The 18077-nt window shown below is 49.6% G+C and overlaps 1 protein-coding gene and 1 long non-coding RNA gene across 15 annotated transcripts in view; one reads left to right on the forward strand and one right to left on the reverse strand.

Moving 5' to 3' along the window:
* Positions 1-5315, reverse strand: part of SEPTIN6 (septin 6) — a 68148-nt gene extending 62833 nt beyond the window's left edge. For 3 of the 14 annotated variants that reach the window (XR_004486509.2, XM_033439161.2, XM_012535198.3), the window contains exon 1: positions 4204-4556. Coding sequence is in view for 4 of the 14 variants with exons in the window: in XM_049704688.1 (XP_049560645.1) it covers positions 4204-4233 (30 nt within the window). In the remaining 10 variants the exon portion in view is untranslated. Of the gene's footprint in view, positions 1-4203; positions 4557-4779 lie in introns of those variants that run through there. The other 11 variants (XM_012535196.3, XM_012535195.3, XM_049704688.1 and 8 more) reach the window with 10 other exon arrangements.
* A 4417-nt stretch (positions 5316-9732) lies between these two features.
* On the forward strand, positions 9733-17863 carry LOC117203660 (uncharacterized). Its single transcript, XR_004486514.2, has 4 exons — positions 9733-9847; positions 11187-11459; positions 14194-14418; positions 17554-17863. It is a non-coding gene; the product is annotated as an uncharacterized LOC117203660 (long non-coding RNA).
* Positions 17864-18077: the final 214 nt, after the last annotated feature.

Below are 18077 nucleotides of genomic sequence, written 5' to 3' on the forward strand. Positions count from 1 at the left end.
GTCTCTTTCTTTCTGGAATGTGGTTTTAACGTAAATGCAACTGAAAGCGCTCCTCAATTGCGCACGATAATACAAAACCAAGGCTCCGATAATCCAGAAACCCATGCAAGTCCAGAAATCAGTCCTATTGAGTTCTGGAATACCTTTATCCAGGGGACTTATCTTTCTAATTAGTTTTGCTCAGGCTAATGCAACGGGTTCGCTCCCTTACAGCACAAAAAGGGAGGGGCCATACTGGGTAACAAAGCCAGCAATTAATAGAAAATTTACAGCAGAGACTCTACAAAGTAAATGCTGTGCACATGACTACAGATCAAAATCTCATTATACTATACAGACAAATCGCTTGGCTGTAATGCAGTTTTGTAATAAGAATGCCGCGAACACTCACATTTCCAGGTTTTAGGATATGAAGAGGAAATGGGGCTTATACCGGCCTCTCACGGGGAAGCTCTGAGAGGGCTGTCGTGTGTGCCGTGGCCACCACTATATCCCCAGCACCTGGCACAGGGCCTGGCAGAGTCGGTGCCCAATAAACACATGTTGAAGGAATGAATGAAAATAAAAGTGCGTGAATTAACAAATGAAATGTTCCCAGCCTGGGAGCAGAAGTGAGATCTCACCCATCTTCACACCTACCCTTTTCCTAGTTAAAACCCTCAGCAAGCCTTTCCTGTCACCCACCGCCCCTGTCCACTGCTGGATCAGGTCCCCTTGTAATGCATTATCCTAACGGGCAGGAGCACTCCTCTGCAGCACATCACAAAGATAGTTATAATTATTTGTGTCTGCCTCCACTACTAGACTGTAAACTCCCTGAGGGCAGGGGCCATGTGCATTTGTGGGGAGGAGGGCGGACATTGTAATTTCCCTCCAACTTTTAATTTTGAAAAGTCTCAAACACACAGAAAAGCTGGAAAATAGTACAATGATCATTCATATACCCACGACCTAGATTCAAGAATTTTTAATATTTGGGGCCATGCAAATTTTCTTCAGTGCTGTATTCACAGTAGAGGTATGGGTGGATATTGGGGTTTTCCTCTCCCTGCTTGGGGCACCATATGACTTTTAGTGCGAGGTGGGGAGATGGCTGAGGCAGGGCACTTCAACGGGAATCAAGGTTAAGTGTCATTTGATAGCAAGACCAGAGTGCAGCCACCTATAGGCGGTTGCCTTGGGATAGCTGCCCCGGGACAGTTGCCCCAGGACCAGCACAGCTAGGGCAGCGTTAGGCCCTGCAAGCTCTTCCTTTAGGGAGAAAGACCATTACCTGGCTGCACCGTGCCTTGCCAAGTTACCTTGGACAAGTCATGGAACCTCTCAGAGTATATATTAACAGCAGCCCAAGCCACCTCACAGGCAGGGGTTGGGGATGGAAACATCCCAAGAATCTTCTATAGTTCTCTAATTATTTCACCGTGTCCACAATTTGCCTCTCCAACTAGACTGCAATAAGCGTAAAAGCCAGGAACTCTGTCTACTACTTTTTTCTGGTATAGTTGACCGGAGCCAGCCATAGTGCTGGACATTTAGCAGTTAATCAAATAAACACTTGTGGACATGATGAAGAAACAGTTTTGTCCTACAGAATCTTTGTGGTGTTCATTCAGATGGGATGGGATTGTATTATGTACACAAAAGCTGAACTTCCAAGTTGCATGCATGCCCAAATAAGGATCCTATCCAGCAACTCTAAGGTCTGTTTTTGTCACTAATGATGTTACCTTACAAGCCAGTGACCCTCAACTGACTCTGGAAAGGACAGCCCATCCCTCACACACACACCAGAGCACTACTTGCAGGGCACCATGTCTCAGAGCTCATTAAAAAGAACTCCTAAGCCAGGCACACTTAGGTTTAGTCTCCAGTCTTCTTTTCCCAAATCCTGGACACTAGTTCCCAGGAAGAAACAATCAGCAGCCAGACGTCCAAAGGCCTCCCGAGTTAATTCCATCTTCCCCCGGTGAATTACAACTTCTTGCAGACACAAAGGCAGGCAGAGAGACAAATGACACATAAACAAGGGCTTCACTGGCTGGGGGAGGGGGGCATGGAGAGTGACGTCAGTTTTCCCAGAAACCCATTTATCACGATAACAAGGTCTCAAGTGCTCGGGCTGCTCTTTCAGCTTCAGAATCTGGCATACAATTATGTTCTTCATCATACAGTAGGGCAAGGCCCGCCAGAGCAAACTGGAAACAACCAAAGCAAACCAAGTGGCCCTAAATCACCCCCACCTCCATTTGCAGAACAAAGGGATCTCTGGGTTGCCGGAGGTGAAACACAACCTTCTGGAATGTTCCCCTTTGCTACATCGGGCCTGCAATCTTAATTCAGGTTAGGGGGACTGGTGAGAGAGTATGGGCAGGTCGATGCAAATTAATTAGCTGACAAGAAAAATCACTAGTGTCCTTCTTGGTCACTAAGGATGGAGCAAGTGTAATCCAGGAGACTAAGTCCTCTACTTAAGGCATGCCATCTCTAAAATGCAGATAATGGAGGAGCAGAAAGGTACTCTGGGAACCCTCAAAACACTAAAGCAATACATATTACAGTGCCAATCTTGGGGAGAAGAGAATTCTCTCAGATTCCATTATCACAGAGCACTGCCTCCCATCTTCTGCTGGTCCTTCCACATCATGACTGCATAAGGAGCTCCATGCTGGGGTCTTTCAGGGGGGTGGGGGAGGTTCCAAAGAAATCACCTTGCCCTTCCAAACAAGAACAAGAGGATGGAATAAATGTATCCATTTCCTGGAGAGGAAATGCTACCAGACTCTGGATTCAGATCTTGAAAACAAATCAGTTTCAATTACACCAAATACCTAGAGGCTATGTATATTTTTTGCACTGAAATTGCATTGCATGGAGTATTTCCTTAAATAAGTAAGCCACAAGGTTTACTGTGTGTGTGTGTGTGTGTGTGTGTGTGTGTGTGTGTGTGTGTGTGTGTAGTGTCATGGGATCTGACCTTCCTCTACTTCACTCTCCTTCCTCACCTCAGGGTGCTGGTAATTGTGGGCTTCTTAAAATCCCAGATACCCATGGATGAATAGAAAGACTAGGTTGTTCCCTCAAATGGAATCATCCCCTCCCTTGGCAACGAAACTTCTGGTCTAAAAAAACAAACATGGAGCCTCGGGTCACTTCAGTATAATTTCTCTGCACATCCCAGTCTGGAAAACTTCAGTTCGTTAAATGAAGGTTTTTTTTTTTTTCCAGAGTCGGCTGCCAACAAAAAGAGAGAGAGGGCACCGCTTTTGCAAACGTCGCACTGATTTTCCTTAGTCCCCATAACAAGAAGCCAGCTCCACAGGTTTTGGCACACAAGCCAGTTACGCTGAACACGCACCGGAGACAGATCTCCCTGCCCAGAGGCCCGCAAAACCCTGGTCAGGTGCTCAGAAACACGCCAAAGTACGCAGCCAACCACCTACAGGCCAGCGGACTGCACCCCACAAAACGCACAAATGGGACCCAGAGGCACACAGCACAAGCAGACGGCGAGAGAAGCGTCCGGACACAGGGACAAGCACCAGAGAGGCGAGCACACTCCAAGAAACTGGCGGACTCATCTAGGGTCACAGACAAGCCGGGCACCGCCGCCCGCCCGGGGAGGCAGGAGCGCGCGCGCGTGCACTCATACGCACACAGTGATACACACGCAGACGCAGTCACATATGTAATGCATATGGAGAAACCCTACCCCAGCCAGTCACCTCCCCGCCCCCCTCACCACTCGCCGCCTCCTGCCCCAGGCTCACCCCAGCCCCGAGCCCCTCTGGCTGAGGAGGCCCGGGTCCCGGCGGGCTGCGGGGCGCAGGGGCGCGGCCCGGCAGCCGGAGGGAGCGAGGCCAGCGTGCCGGGACCCGGAGGGCTTGGCGGCCAGTGCGGCCATTCATTCGGCAACGCCCCAGCGGCGGGGCCGCAGCTGCAGCCAGGGAGGCGGCGGCGCCGACTGCAGCTCTTGGGCAATGCAAGTTCAGTCGCTGACCCGCAACCCGGACCAGGCCCCCCACCCGCACGCCAGCCACCACGGTTCTGGGGGACGGGAGGTTAGGGGACTGAGTCGCTGACCCCGCGCCTTGGCTCCTGGACGCTGCCCACTGCCCTCCTCGCGGTGGAGGTGGCGGCGGCCAGGTCCCCTCGGCCCTTCCGAGGCCCCCGGCCCCGGCGCTGGCACCCACGCCCCGCACTCACCGCCTGGCGAGCTATATCGGTCGCTGCCATCGCTCCTGCCTCCGCCAGGGCTGCCACCGGCGCCTCCGCAACGGGAGCTTCAGCACGAGCTACAGGAAACCGTTGAGCTCCTCCGACAAAGAGAAAGTGTTACACTTCGGGCGCGACCAAGTCCGGTGGGGGGAGGTGCAAGGGAGGGGCCCCCTCACCGCGGCTCCAGCCTCTCCTCTATCGCCCACCCCCTCGGAAGTGGGGTGCGGGGAGGGGGCGGATTTAACGCGCCGCTTCCCTCTCCCGCGAGCCTAGTTCCGGCTCTCCCTGCAGCCTCAGTTGTAGGCCTTTGCGAAGGGGGGCAGGGGCTCCCCTCGGTGACCACGTCCTCTGCCCCCCCCTCGCCACTGGGCTCCGTGGTACGTCCCGACCTCTGCTGAATTGTCACACACCCCCCTGCTCTCGCCTTACATCCCTGAGTCCCCAGACCCTGGAGGCTGGAAGGGAGCCCCCGTCCTTCGCCCCCGCCGCGCACAACTCGGCGGCTGAGCCCTGCGGTCCTCCTCTCCCTCATCCCCGCCCCCTGTACCCCCTTTTCCTCCTCACCGAGATCTCTGGGTGCTTGGAGGGGAGTGCCCGCCGCTGGAGTCTCGCTGCTCCACCACACCTCCCCTCACCTCCCCCATCCCGGCCCGGGAGTGCTGCTGGGGCGGGGGCGAGTTGCGGCACCTGCCGCCCCACGGTGGAGCTTAGAAAGGAGGCGGTTGGGGGGAGCCGCACTGCGGGCCCAGCAGCTGAGCTGTGACCTGCGGAGTCCGAGGCCAGCGGTCCTGAGACGAGACGCCCCTTCTGCCCTGGGGTTTCCACGCGGCGGGTGCTGTGGGCTGTCATTTCCGAGCTCACCACCGTTGGGTACTTCATACAAACGGACCCCACGCCTCCTCTCCCCACCGAGCCCTAGACGCTCAGCGTGTGAACGGAGGCTCAGACGACTCACTCCCTCGTAGTGCCTGGACTAACGGGGAGTCTCAGAGGAGGGGCTTGGGGCTGAAGGCTCCCAGCTCAACTGAAGGGGATATTGGGGAGGAGCGCGGAGCTGCCTCCGGTGACTCTGTCCCGCACCCTGATTTCCCCTTAACCTTGGGTCAGCCCGAGACTAGGCGGCCGCGGCGTGCAGGAGACCTTCCGAAGGCAGGGCTCTGCCCGCCTGCTTTCCTTTTCCTCCCGGCCCACCGCCACCGCGGGTCCCCTCCCTTGCCCTCGGCACCTCTCCCCGTCTCCGGCCTGTCGCCCCGCACCCCCTCTCCTGGGAGTGGCCCCTTGTTAGCTTCTAGTGACAGGCGAACCCTGGCAGGTTTGGCGTGCCCGAGGCCCGAGCGGGCGGGACAATCCACTCTACTCCATTCCTTAAGAGGACAGGTGCCCTGGTCTCGGAGAGGAACTCAGACCCTCGAGTGGAACCCGGGACCGCGGGGGGAGACAGATCCATGGGAGAAAGCTGGGCCCGCGAGGGGGCTGGGATGCAGCGTGGGAAATGGCCCAAGGCGGAGCGGCTGAGGCGGGGGCAGGAGGGAGGAAAGAAGAAAAACGGGAACCAACGAGAGAGAAGGAGAAGGGACCCAACCCAGAGGCCCGTGCGCGCGGGGAGGGGGGAAGGCAGAGAAATTGGGGTGGCCATATGAAGCGCTCCCCTGGCGTTGTCCACCTGCCGGGACAGTGCTGCTCACACTGTCTCAGGGAGCTCTTTACGTGCGTGTGAACCTTGAGAACAAGGACTCCGCAAAATGCGTCCCCCAGTGCCTAGTTCGGGGCCTGGCATCCACCAAGCGCCCAATTAAGCATTTCCTGAACAAGCGGGCAGAGGACTTGGATTGGGAGGAGGGATACAGAAGAAAGAAGAGACACAATCAAGAGGTGACTGTAGGGACAGAAGAGCCAAGTATTGGAGGTGCCAACTGTGCTGGAGACCTAGGAGGCGCCGAAAGAGAAGGGCCTGGCACAATCTGGGACAGTACAGGGGAGTTCTGTAGACAGACAGCGCAGGCCCACAGGGCAGATGGTGGTGGCAGAGAAGAGGGGCGGCTGTTGTCTCCAAGGCCCACCAGGGCGCTGGGGCAGGGCCTGGGCGAGGCGCCAGGCCATGGATTGGGGTGGCAGCCATGTGCGGGCGCAGGGCTGTATATGAGGAACCGCTGTAAGGTTGGGCCGGGACCGGATGGGGGCGGGGAGTCAGAGGGGACTGGCCGCTTCCAGACTGGGTGTCTGGCAGGGAGACAGGTCTTCCCTGCAAAGACTGGGGCATGGAGGACGGGGAGGGGCTGGAGCTCATTAGCTCTGACCCGGACGTGGGATCTGGGTGACTGCGGGACGAGAGGCGCACATTTGGAAAGCAGAGCTGAGAGCTGATACCCGGAGCCTCGGCGAGCCGGCGGAGGGCCCAGCAGAACTGGGCTGGCTGACTGCGGGGCTCCCGGGGAATCCTGCTTGCCCCCAGCAGCACCGCCCTCCCGCCTTAGCGCTCCACGCTCCCCAAAGCTCCGTGCATTTCGGCCCAACGCTGGGGGTACCTTAGCGGGGAACCCTTGGTGCCCCGCCAGTGTGCCCCCCTCTGCCCACCTGTCCCTAGGGACCCTCAGAACCTCGCGGAGGCCTCCGCCTCCAAAACGCTAGACCTCGCAGACTGGAACCAAGTGTGTAACTCAAGTCTCCCTCAACCCCTTGGTCCCTCCAAGACCTGTCACCTGGGTCTGCAAGTGCCTCCCGGGGCTTGGGCTTCCCGGTTTCCGTGGGGTGCGGGTTGCTGTTGATGTGTGAGTAGGCGTGCATTTGTCTGTGTCAGTGTGCGTCAGCTGTGTCTGTGTGTTTCAGTGCATGTCAGTGTGTGTGTGTACTGGCATGTGCTTACTCCTATGTTTGTATTTGTTCTTGTGTACCTGCCAGTGTGTGTGTTTCAGTGAGTGTGTCTGTGTCGATGTGTGTGTGTCAGTGTGAATTTTTGGTGTGTGTTGGTATGTATGAGAAGGTGTGCGTGCCGGTATTGTGTGTGTGTTAGTATGTACATGTCAATGTGTGTGTCAGTGGCTGTGTGCGTATGTGTAGAGAGGTTTTAGCTCACTGCGTTCTGGGCTTTACATACCTTACCTGACTCAATGCAGGAGGCCAGTAACTGAATGCTGTGGATTATAATACTTATTTAAACAAAGAAGCTTGGAGGGAGGGAGGGGAAAAAAATAAAATGAAAACAAAGAAATTTGGAAATTCGCTGGGTTTGTCTTTGGTGCTGGGTCACTTGCCCAGGCACGGGGCAGACACGGGAGGGCCGAGGCAAGAGTCAGTTGCTCCGACCAACTGACGAGTGGTCAGTTGCTTTCTTGAATGTCTGTCCCTGTTGATGAGTGGGACCAAAAGATCCCCTTCCTGAAGAGGCACTGTGGACCCTCAGGCCCTGCCATGAACATGTCTTCATGTTCGATGTGTCCTGGTGGGGTCCCTTGGGCGCAGCACAGTTATCTGGCAGGTGCTCAATGTTTGTTGAGTGAATGAATAAACGGAAGCCTGTAAATGTGGTGTTTTCAGTGTTTCCACTGTCCTTAAGGAAGTTGGAGCAAGCAGCGACTTCCCCAGGCCAGCAGGTGACTGTCATTAATTTGCTAATGTTGTTTGTGGAACCGGACTCCCCGGGGAGGTGAAATGGCCCTCCCTGCTAGATAGGAGGGGGCCTAATTATAGTCACGCTTTAGCAAAGTCACCCTGACGGCTGGGGCAGGGGGTGCTCAGACTGGATGGGGGAAGGGGACGGGGCAGGGGAGGAGGGCAGTGAAGTGGAGCTAAGAGCTCAGCAAAGGGCTTTGTCCTGAAACTGTGGCCTTATGAAAGGAGAAAGAGGATACTAGAGTTGGTCTAAAGTGGAGACGCTCTGAGAAGCATCTGAAAAGTAAGTTCAGAAAGCTGGAGGAAGAGGACAAGGTGAAGCAGAGGGAAAATGATCTGAGATTAACCAAATGCAGACAGTGCTGATAGAACCAGAAACTCAGTGAAGGGCTGAGTCAGGATGAAGTAAGGATTCCTTTGTGCATCATTACCTGTCGCCCCTGGCTTTACATTATTTTATTCCAGTGCTTCTCAAAATATGTCATTGTCTAGCAGTCTCAGCATCACCTGGGAAGTTAGAAATGCAAATTCTCAGGCCCCAGGCCAGACAGACCTACTGAATCAGAACCTTGAGGACTGGGACCCTTTGAATAAGTAAGTCCTCCAGGGGATTCTAATTTATGCTAAGGTTTGAGAACCACTGGTTTATCTGAAATCTAGCCATGGAGGGATGGGACAAAGGACTGGGTAAAGTTTGGCAGGATATTGAGGGAAAATTCTGAAGCCTGGGCTGTAGCGATAATGGCAGATCCTGGTGGATTTCTACCAGTGGGCAGCATGAGAGTACAGAGTGCCTAGGGTTGGAGAAGAGGTACCAGAAAGATGGAGAGGGGACCCCTGTAGGGAGCTGGAAGTTTCTAAAGATAAACTTTGCTTCCTTTGAAATTTTACTCTTCATTCCACAAATATGAGCTGCATATCAGCCACTGTGCTCAGTGCCAGAGGACTCAAGAAAAATGGGTGACAAGCACCTTTGCCATGACCTGAGGGAGCGCCCAGGCCAGGTGCCAGATGATGGTTCCACAAACAACCAGTAACGTGATAAGTGATATAATCAGTCAGGAGCAAGACCTTGGAGAGGTGGAGACCCAGAGAGGTGAGGGAAGGCACCTCAAGACCCATTTGGGGACTTCCATGGTGGTCCAGTGGTTGGGGCTCCACGCTTCCGGGGCGTGGGTTCGATCCCTGGTCGGGGAACTAAGCGCCCACATGCCCGTGCGGTGTGGCCAAAAAAAAAAAAAAAGACCCATTTGGATTGAATCTTGAAGAAAGAGTAGTAGCTTATCTGGCCATCAAGGGGTGGGGGGAAAGAGTAGTAGCTTATCTGGCCATCAAGGGGTGGGGGGAACAGTAGAAGAACACTATATGTAAAACCACAGAAGAAAAGGACAGAACATTTAGGGAATTCCAACTCTTGGCCAGAGGGAATGGTGGAGGAGAGGAGAGCGGTTGTAAATGCGGCTGGAAGAGAAGGTGGGGTCAGAGCTGGAAGGGGCACATTGGTCATATGCCAAAGAGCTTAGCCTTCATGCTCCAGAGTAGGGATTCTCGAGCTGTGCTCTCCAGGGACAACGCCTGCTCGTTCTGGAACCAGGCCCGGTGCAAATGAGACGGATGCGCACAGTGAAAAACAAATCAGTTAATGGGTAGAAACTTCTCTATTTTAATTTTTTTAACCATAAAGTTTTGCTCAGTCTTTGACAGATGCTCCTTCTTATCTGCTAGCAAGCAACAAAATGAATGAACATGTAGCAAAAGAATATTAAAGACAATCCCAAGACTGATTATGCTTAATTCAACAGTTTATTTTTTTTCATGGACATCTGTGCTTGTGGCTATGATTTTGTGTTGCACACACATAATGTAGACGTATTTTCTGCTAGCAGAAGTGTTCTTTTGAAAAGTGTTCTATTTCATATGATGCGATATCCTATATCAATTATTTCCTGGCATTCTAGAAAGACCATCATGACTTCCAGCTGCCATGCCACCTGAACCAGTTGGAGAAACTGTCCATTAGATGGTGAGGAACCACCGAAGGGTTTTGAGCAGGGGGGCGATATGAATACATTTGCAATTTTGAAAGGTCACTCTGGCTCCAGGTTGGGGAGAAGATTGGAGCAGAGAGCAATTGAAGCGATTAGGACTCAGGAACCAGAACACTGTTGTAGCAGTTCAGGCAAGAAATGATGGTGACAGTGACACGGGACTGGAGTAGCATGGAGGGAAGAGAGTCTGCTTTAAAATGGGCCACCCATTAAGGGCCTTGTGTGCCCTGCTAAGGATGCTGAGGTTTCACCCTGTAGGGAATAAAGAGCCTTTGCAGCAGTGTTTCTTGGTGGACGGTACCTGAGCTGCATCAGAATCACCCTTACTGCTTCTTATAGAGGCCAAGGCCTAGACCCCACCACAGACCTGCCGAGACAGAATCTTTGTTTGGTAGAAGTATGGGTGTGTAAGAAGATTTCCAGGTGGTTGTGAGGTGCATCGCAGCTGGAGAACCACCATGTAAAGGTTATTGAGCAGTGACATGGCAGTGAGATCTATGTTTACACAGCACACTTGAGTCACCACAGAAGAACTCATTGAATGAGGGCAAGACCAAAGACAGGGAGACCAGTTAGGAGGCTACTGCCATAGTCCTAGGCTGGCTTTCTCTGTTGGGCAAGAGCCAGAACTCAAGAGAAGGCTGGGCACACTGCCCATATCAGGGATACTAATTGTCCTTAGACCCTGATTTGTACACATAGACTTAGACAAATGATACAATCTTGTGTTTCCTCAAACAATTCTTTTTTTTTTCTTTTTGGCTGTGCCAGGTCTTAGCCACTGGACCACCAGGGAAGTCCCCCTCAAACAATTCTTGTTCACCACAATTAGTCCTCAGTGGTCTTCCCAGAATCACAGAGTTAGTCTAAGATGTGTAATCATGTCAAATGCGTTGTGTACCTACCAGGGCACTGCACTAGGCACTGGGAGAGGTAGAGAGAAATATGAGGTATGGCTTCTGTTCTGAAGGAAGTTCCTGTCTAACTGGGGAGACGAGATATATATGCACTAAAAGTCAAATAGTAAATAACAAATGTGTCTTAAGGCAGTATCCAATATGAAGCATAGACAATAAATACAATGCTCTATTTCTGTTTTCTTTTTCTTTTGTTTTGTTTTTTGCTGCGCCGTGCGGCTTGCAGGATCTCAGTTCCCCGACCAGGGATCGAACCTGGGCCACGACAGTGAAAGCGCCGAGTCCTAACCACTGGACTGCCAGGGAATTCCCCCAGGGCTCTAGCTCTTAACCTAGTGGTGATCACATGGGTGTTTGCTTTATAAATATTGATTTTTGCTTTATCTTTCTGCTTTAGGAACTCTTTGGGATATGTGTTACATTTCACGAGATAAAAGAAGGTTTAAAAAGACAATAAGTTCTGTGAGTTGAATGACATTCACCCACAGCCCCTAGACATGGTACAGAATCTAGAGAAAGAAGGTCTCTACCCAGTGACCCTGCAGTCTTCCACAGATGAGCCACCAGCACTGTGAAAGGATTGAAATGAGCCACATAGATGGAATCAAGATGGTAACGACACTCAGTGAGATACTGGCCTCACCATCACCACCATTAGTCATCGGTTAAGGTGAAGTCTTTTTTTATCAATCTGTCAATGCTTTGCATTTAGGTATTGATTTAGCTTTGCATTCATATACATGTGCACATGTAGGCGTGTGCTCGCGTACATGTGCACACACACACACACACACACACACGCACAGCGTCTTATTCCAAAACAGATTTTATGGATCAATAAACTGGGAATAGAACATCGGTATCAAAAAGGAGAATTCAGATATGCTGAATCTAGTGGGTTGATATAATTGCCATGATTAAGCTTTAAATAGGATTCTTAGCTTCTTGGAAGATATAACAAAAGGAGAAATACTAGCTGGCTTAGTTTTACGTATTTTCTGTACACAGGGATCCCTGATTCATTAATCTCACAAATATTAATAGATAACCCACTGTGTGCCAAGTCTTAGACTAGGTGCTGGAGATCATTGGTGAGTAAAAACAAACTTGGTCCTGGCCTTCATGGAGCTTATGATCTAGTAGGGAGGACAGACAAACATCAAATAATCACACACATAAAATGAAGAAATAAAACTGCAGTAAGAGCAATTAAGGACATACTTATTGGGGGGGCGGTGCAGATTTGACTTAGTCTAGCTTGTCAGTGTAGGAGGCTTCGTGGAGGAAGTGATGTTTAAATCGAGATCTGCGGATTAAATAAGAGTCAGCTAGGTGAAGGGAGGACGGGAGTGAGAAGGGCATTCCAGGCAAAGGAAAGAGCATGTTCGAAGGCTCTGTTCAAGAAGCGGAAAGGAAAAAAAAAAAAAGAAGCGGAAAGGAAGCTGGTGTTCCTGGAGTACAGACAGACTGGAGGGGAATGAAATGAGGCTGCAGACATAGGCACAGAGCCAGATAATCAGGGCCCTTGGCCATTGTACAGAGCTGTTTGGACTTTTTTACCCTAAGCAATGGGAGCCACTGAGGAGTTTGTGACAGGAGTGTGGCATGATCAGACTCGTGTTTTGAAAAGTTCCTTGGCTTCAGTATGGAGAGCATATTGAAGAGAAGAAAATGGAGGCAGAAAACCAGTTAGGGGAATTCCTTGGCGGTCCTGGTTAGGACTCGGAGCTTCCACTGCAGGGGCACAGGTTCGATCCCTGGTCTGGGAATTAAGATCCCACATGCTGCACGGCACAGCCAAAAAAAGAAAGAAAGAAAAAAAGAAAAAACCGTTAGGAGGCTTTTTTAGTCTTCCAGCTGAAAGATCATGGAGGCTTGTACTAGGGCAGTAGAAGTAGAGATGGAGAGAAGAGAACTTATTGGGGAGCTATTTAGAAGGTAAAGACAACCCAGATTTGGTGATGTGGGAGACGAGGAAGACAGATATGCCGAAGTTGACTCTTAAGTTTCTGACTTATATGGTCCTGCAATTCGTTGAAATGGGGAACACTGGAGAACCTCAGGTTCGAGGAAGAGAGAGAAAGTCTTTGGCTCCAGTTTGGGATTAGCTTGAGTTTGAGATGCTTTTGAGACATTGAAGGGGAAGATGTCGAGTAGGCAACTGGAGCTCCCAGAAGAGGGGCCAGGACCAGAGCTATAAATCTAGAAGTCATTGGTGTATAGGTAGTGTGTAAAGCCATGGGAATAAATGAAATGACCTAGGGAGAAAGTAAAGAAAGGACCCAAGACTGATCCCTGAAAAACACCAGCATTTCGAGAAGAAGAACCTGAGAAGGGAACTGCAAAGGAGAAACTAGAGAGGTTGGAGGTAAACCAGGATCATGGGCTGCCGAAGCCCAAGGACAAGAGGATTTCAAGAAGGTCGTCAACAGAATTGAATACTGCCAAGAGGTCAAAGGAAGTAAGGGAAAACTGTTCACAGACTTTAGGGTCCATGGAGGTCATTGAGCTCAACAAGAGCTGTTTCAGGGGAGACATGGTGGCAAAAAATGGCTTGAGCGTGTGGAAGAACGATTGGGAAATGACTAAATGGATTCAGGAAATATAGTCAGTTATTTGGGGAAGTTTGGCTGTGAAGGAAAACAGAGATGGTAGCTAGAGAAGGATGTGGGAGGTTGGAGTTTCTTTAAAGATGGCAGAAAAGACCTGCGAAGGTTTGAATGTTGTTGGAAAGGATCCAGGTGAGAGAGTGATAGAAGATGTGCAGTAATGTGCTGCTAAATGTTTGACAGCTGGTTCTCTGAGAAGGAAAAAAAAGAAAAAAGCAACCCTGATATGCAGCATTTGCTTATTTCCGTGGTGTAAATATTCTCACCACAACTGATTTCAAGCTCTCAATGTGAGTGCGTTCTCAAGCCCTGCAAGTAGGCTCCAGCACACCACCAACGGCAGAAAGCATTGAAATATTTATCAGTTACCTTTTTCTTTTGTCAATTTCTTGTACGTGTCCTTTGCCTGCTTTTATACTGGAACACTTTTTTCCTTGTTAATTCATATGAGCTCTTTATATATATGGATATTAACACTGTCATTTATTTATAGCAGACTTTTGTGGAAAGAAGTTTAAAATATTTGTACAGTCAAAATCTATCAGTATTTCCCTTTATGATTTTTTCCCTTGGTGTTCTGCCCTTCTTTGTGAATTAGTAAATTGGCCCTCTGCTTTGATTTATGTGAAATTGGCTCTCATGAACTAGCTTTCCTGAGGCTGAGGTGTTTTAAATCTCAAAGGTGATGAACAGACTGTGGCTCTTAGTGAATCCACCAAGGTACTAACCATCTTGTGAGTTCTTCTGGTGGCCAGGTAACACCTCTAACCTCATCTTTTCAACTCATTATTTCAGATATCATACTGAGACAGAAGGTACTTGCCAAGAGCCTGCCCTCTCTTTTAAAATTTCTACTCCAATAATTTGAATCTGCGTTTCAATCACCTGCACAGATATTCTCCCTACCACGGCAAATAAGACATTCAGGGACTTTTAGTAAGCTAGTGACGTGATTCTATCATCACCTGCCGAGAAGGACCTCAAGAGATAATCAGACCTAGTATTTTGCTCCTAATAGAAGTAAGTAAAGTAAAATTGTAACCATTGACTTTAGCACATATTTTCCATACTCAACTGGTCAATATTAAATAACTTGATAAAGTAGATTCATTCACCTCAGGCCATATTGACTTGCAGCTAATTCAACCAAGCCTGCTCATGGGTAATTCATGTTACTTAAAATCAGACATCCCATAGTGTCAATCACCAGCTGCAGGATCAAGTCAAGGATACGGCCAGGGCTTCCCTGGTGGTGCAGTGGTTGAGAGTCTGCCTGCCGATGCAGGGGACACGGGTTCGTGCCCCGGTCCGGGAACATCCCACATGCCATGGAGCGGCTGGGCCCGTGAGCCACAGCCGCTGGCCCTGTGCATCCGGAGCCTGTGCTCCGTAACGGGAGAGGCCACAACAGTGAGAGGCCCGCGTACCGCAAGAAAAGAAAAAAAAATGGATACGGCCAGGGTTTCCAGGGTTGGGAAGCCAGTGGAATGAATTCACTTATTTGTTTATTCAATAAAGGTTTACAGAGCACTGTACATAACGCTGGGGATACAGCAGTGAACAAGTGCTATTATGGAACTTACAGTCTAGGTGGGCGTGGAGGGAAAGACATACAGGCTATTATAATACAACGTGATAAAGAGAACCACTGGGTGCTACGGGGCCCTCAGGGGATGGGGACCTAATTCTGGTAATTAAGTAAGGCTTTCCAGAGGTAGTGATAACTAAGTTGAGGCCTGAATGGCAGTAGGAGTTGGGCGAACAAGACAAAGGCAATGATCATCTCATCAAGCTGAGGTCTAAGAAGAAAACACTAGTAACCAGAAATGGGTGGAGAAATGCCAGATGGTCAGCAAAGGTTCAGAGGTGGGTTCCAGTGGTGTGAGTCCATTATCTTGAGCTAGAGTCAAAAACCAAGGGTGGGGCTTCCCTGGTGGTACAGTCGTTAAGAATCTGCCTGCCAATGCAGGGGACACGGGTTTGAGCCCTGGTCTGGGAAGATCCCACATGCCGCGGAGCAACTAAGCCCGTGTGCCACAACTACGGAGCCTGCGCTCTAGAGCCCGCGAGCCACAACTACTGAAGCCTGCGCACCTAGAGCCCGTGCTCCGCAACAAGGGAAGCCGCCGCAATGAGAAGCCCGCGCACCACAACGAAGAGTAGCCCCTGCTCACCACAAGTAGAGAAAGCCCGCACGCAGCAGCAAAGACCCAATGCAGCCAAAAATAAATAAATTAAATTAATTAATTAAAAAAAAAAAAGGGTGAGCATGGATGTGTATATTGCAGGTGGGGGAGTAGGTTCCAGAATTAAGAACCTTTCATTCTCCTGCAGAGACATGGGGCGTGGGGACTTTGAAGAGCAAGTACTTTAAAAAAAATATTTAGTTGTTTATTTGGTTGCACTGGGTCTTAGTTGCGGCACGCGGGCTCTTTAGCTGCGGCATGCATGTGGGATCTAGTTCACTGACCAGGGATCAAACCCAGGCCCCCTGTATTGGGAGCTCGGAGTCTTAACCACTGTGCCACCAGGGAAGTCTCAGCAAGTACTTTTTAAAGTAAGCAAACAACAAGGTCCTACTGTATAGCACAGGGAACTATATTCAGTATCCTGTGACACACCATAATGGAAAAGAATATGAAAAAGAATATGTATATGTATAACTGAGTCACTTTGCTGTACAGAAGAAATTAACACAACATTGTAAATCAGCTATACTTCAATAAAATTTGAAAAAAAGTAAGCAAGGCAAAAATAAGCATGCCTCAAGTGCAGGTAAGATCTTAGCAGAAAGGACAAACACCCTTTCTGGAAGCTTGCTTTTATATGGAATGCCCCATTCCCACTCCTTAGAGGGGACATATGTGACCTTTGCTGAGCTGGAATAGTACAGAGGTTCTGCTAGGATTATGGCAGGTTATTGATTAATGTCATGCTCCATATTGTAGAACTCAGGGACAGAACGGAGTGTTTTTTGACCTGTTGGCAAATAGTCAAAGTAGCTTCCTGAGGAAGATCTGGGCTTCACTATAAGTAGCTTCATGGCCCACCTCCAGAAGGCATATGACCTTCCATTTAGGTGAGACCAGAGGTCGAGCTTCTCAATTTTCGTAACAGAATATCTACCAACCACCTCCTCTATAGGTTTCCAAAATAAATGGATCAGTCCTCCATAAACAACAGAGAGAAAATACTAGCTAAGCCATTATCAGAGATGACAGGTTTAAATGGCCTGCCATGCGGTTCTTCTTTTAAAATTAATTAATTATTTATTTATTTAGCTGTATCGGGTCTTAGCTGCCGTGCATGGGCTCTTCATTGCGGCACGCAGGCTCACTAGTTGTGGCTTGCTGGCTTAGTTGCCCCTCGGCGTGTGGGATCTTAGTTCCCCAACCAGGGATCAAACCCAGATCCTCTGCATTGGAAGGTGTATTCTTAACCACTGGCCCGCCAGGGAAGTCCCCTGCCATGTAGTTCTGATCACAAATCTAAATAAGAGAACTGAAATTTTAGGAAAGTTTGCTTGGGTTGTGGCATCCACATTTTTTCCATTGTAGGTCACATGATAAAAGAGGGAGATATGTACAGGCTACATACATTGATAGTAATAGTGAAATATGGCTTGTTGGCTGGTCAACTATATGGACTGTAGAGACAGTAATACAAAAGCATCCCCCAAAAGTTTAGCCAACTGTATTCATTCAAAAGCGCACATTTGTAAGTCTGTTGTTGGTCATTGGTCAGTTTTGATTGATTCAATAATAAGAGTAGAACACTGACACTTAACAAAATGACCTGGAACAGTGAGACCTAATTCAGTCTGGGGCTGTCTTATGCTGACTTCAGAGACAGACTCCTGATGCGGGCTTCAATTTTGGCAGTTTTAAGAAAGAGAACACACCCTCAGCTGCATCAGGAGGACCTTACTTAACCTTGTCTAGAGCTTGGCCATCCAACCTAAGACGTTGGGATAATGTTCACCTGCAAAATTCTGGGTGAATCCAGTTCACTGAGCTGAACGTTGACACACACTAGTAGTGGGTTTGATAATTTAGTTGTAAGCAATGTATAAATGAATAAATGACAACCTAATACTGCCTGTACTCCCAAGACAGTCATAAAATTGTCTTTTAAAGTATATTTTGGGGCTTCCAGGGTGGCGCAGTGGTTAAGAATCCACCTGCCAATGCAGGGGACACGAGTTTGAGCCCTGGTCAAGGAAGATCCCACATGCTGCGAAGCAACTAAGCCCGTGCGCCACAACTACTGAGCCTGCACTCTAGAGCCCGTGTGCCACAACTACTGAAGCTCGTGCGCCTAGACCCCGTGCTCTGCAACAAGAGAAGCCACTGCAATGAGAAGCCTGCGCACCACAACAAAGAGTAGCCCCCGCTCGCCGCAACTAGAGAAAGCCCGCGCGCAGCAACGAAGACCCAACGCAGCCATAAATAAATAAATAAATAAAATTGTAAAAAATAAAGTATATTTTGTTTGTTTATGAAAATAAAGGATTGTGTGTCCTCACCAAAACCTATGAAACTGATGGATTGTGTGGTGTGTGAATTATATCTCATTAAAATTATTACACTAGGGCTTCCCTGGTGGCGCAGTGCTTGACAGTCCGCCTGCCGATGCAGGGGACAGGAGTTCGTGCCCTGGTCTGGGAAGATCCCGCATGC

This window comes from Orcinus orca, chromosome X, assembly GCF_937001465.1.
Source record: "Orcinus orca chromosome X, mOrcOrc1.1, whole genome shotgun sequence".
NCBI classification, from domain to species: domain Eukaryota; kingdom Metazoa; phylum Chordata; class Mammalia; order Artiodactyla; family Delphinidae; genus Orcinus; species Orcinus orca.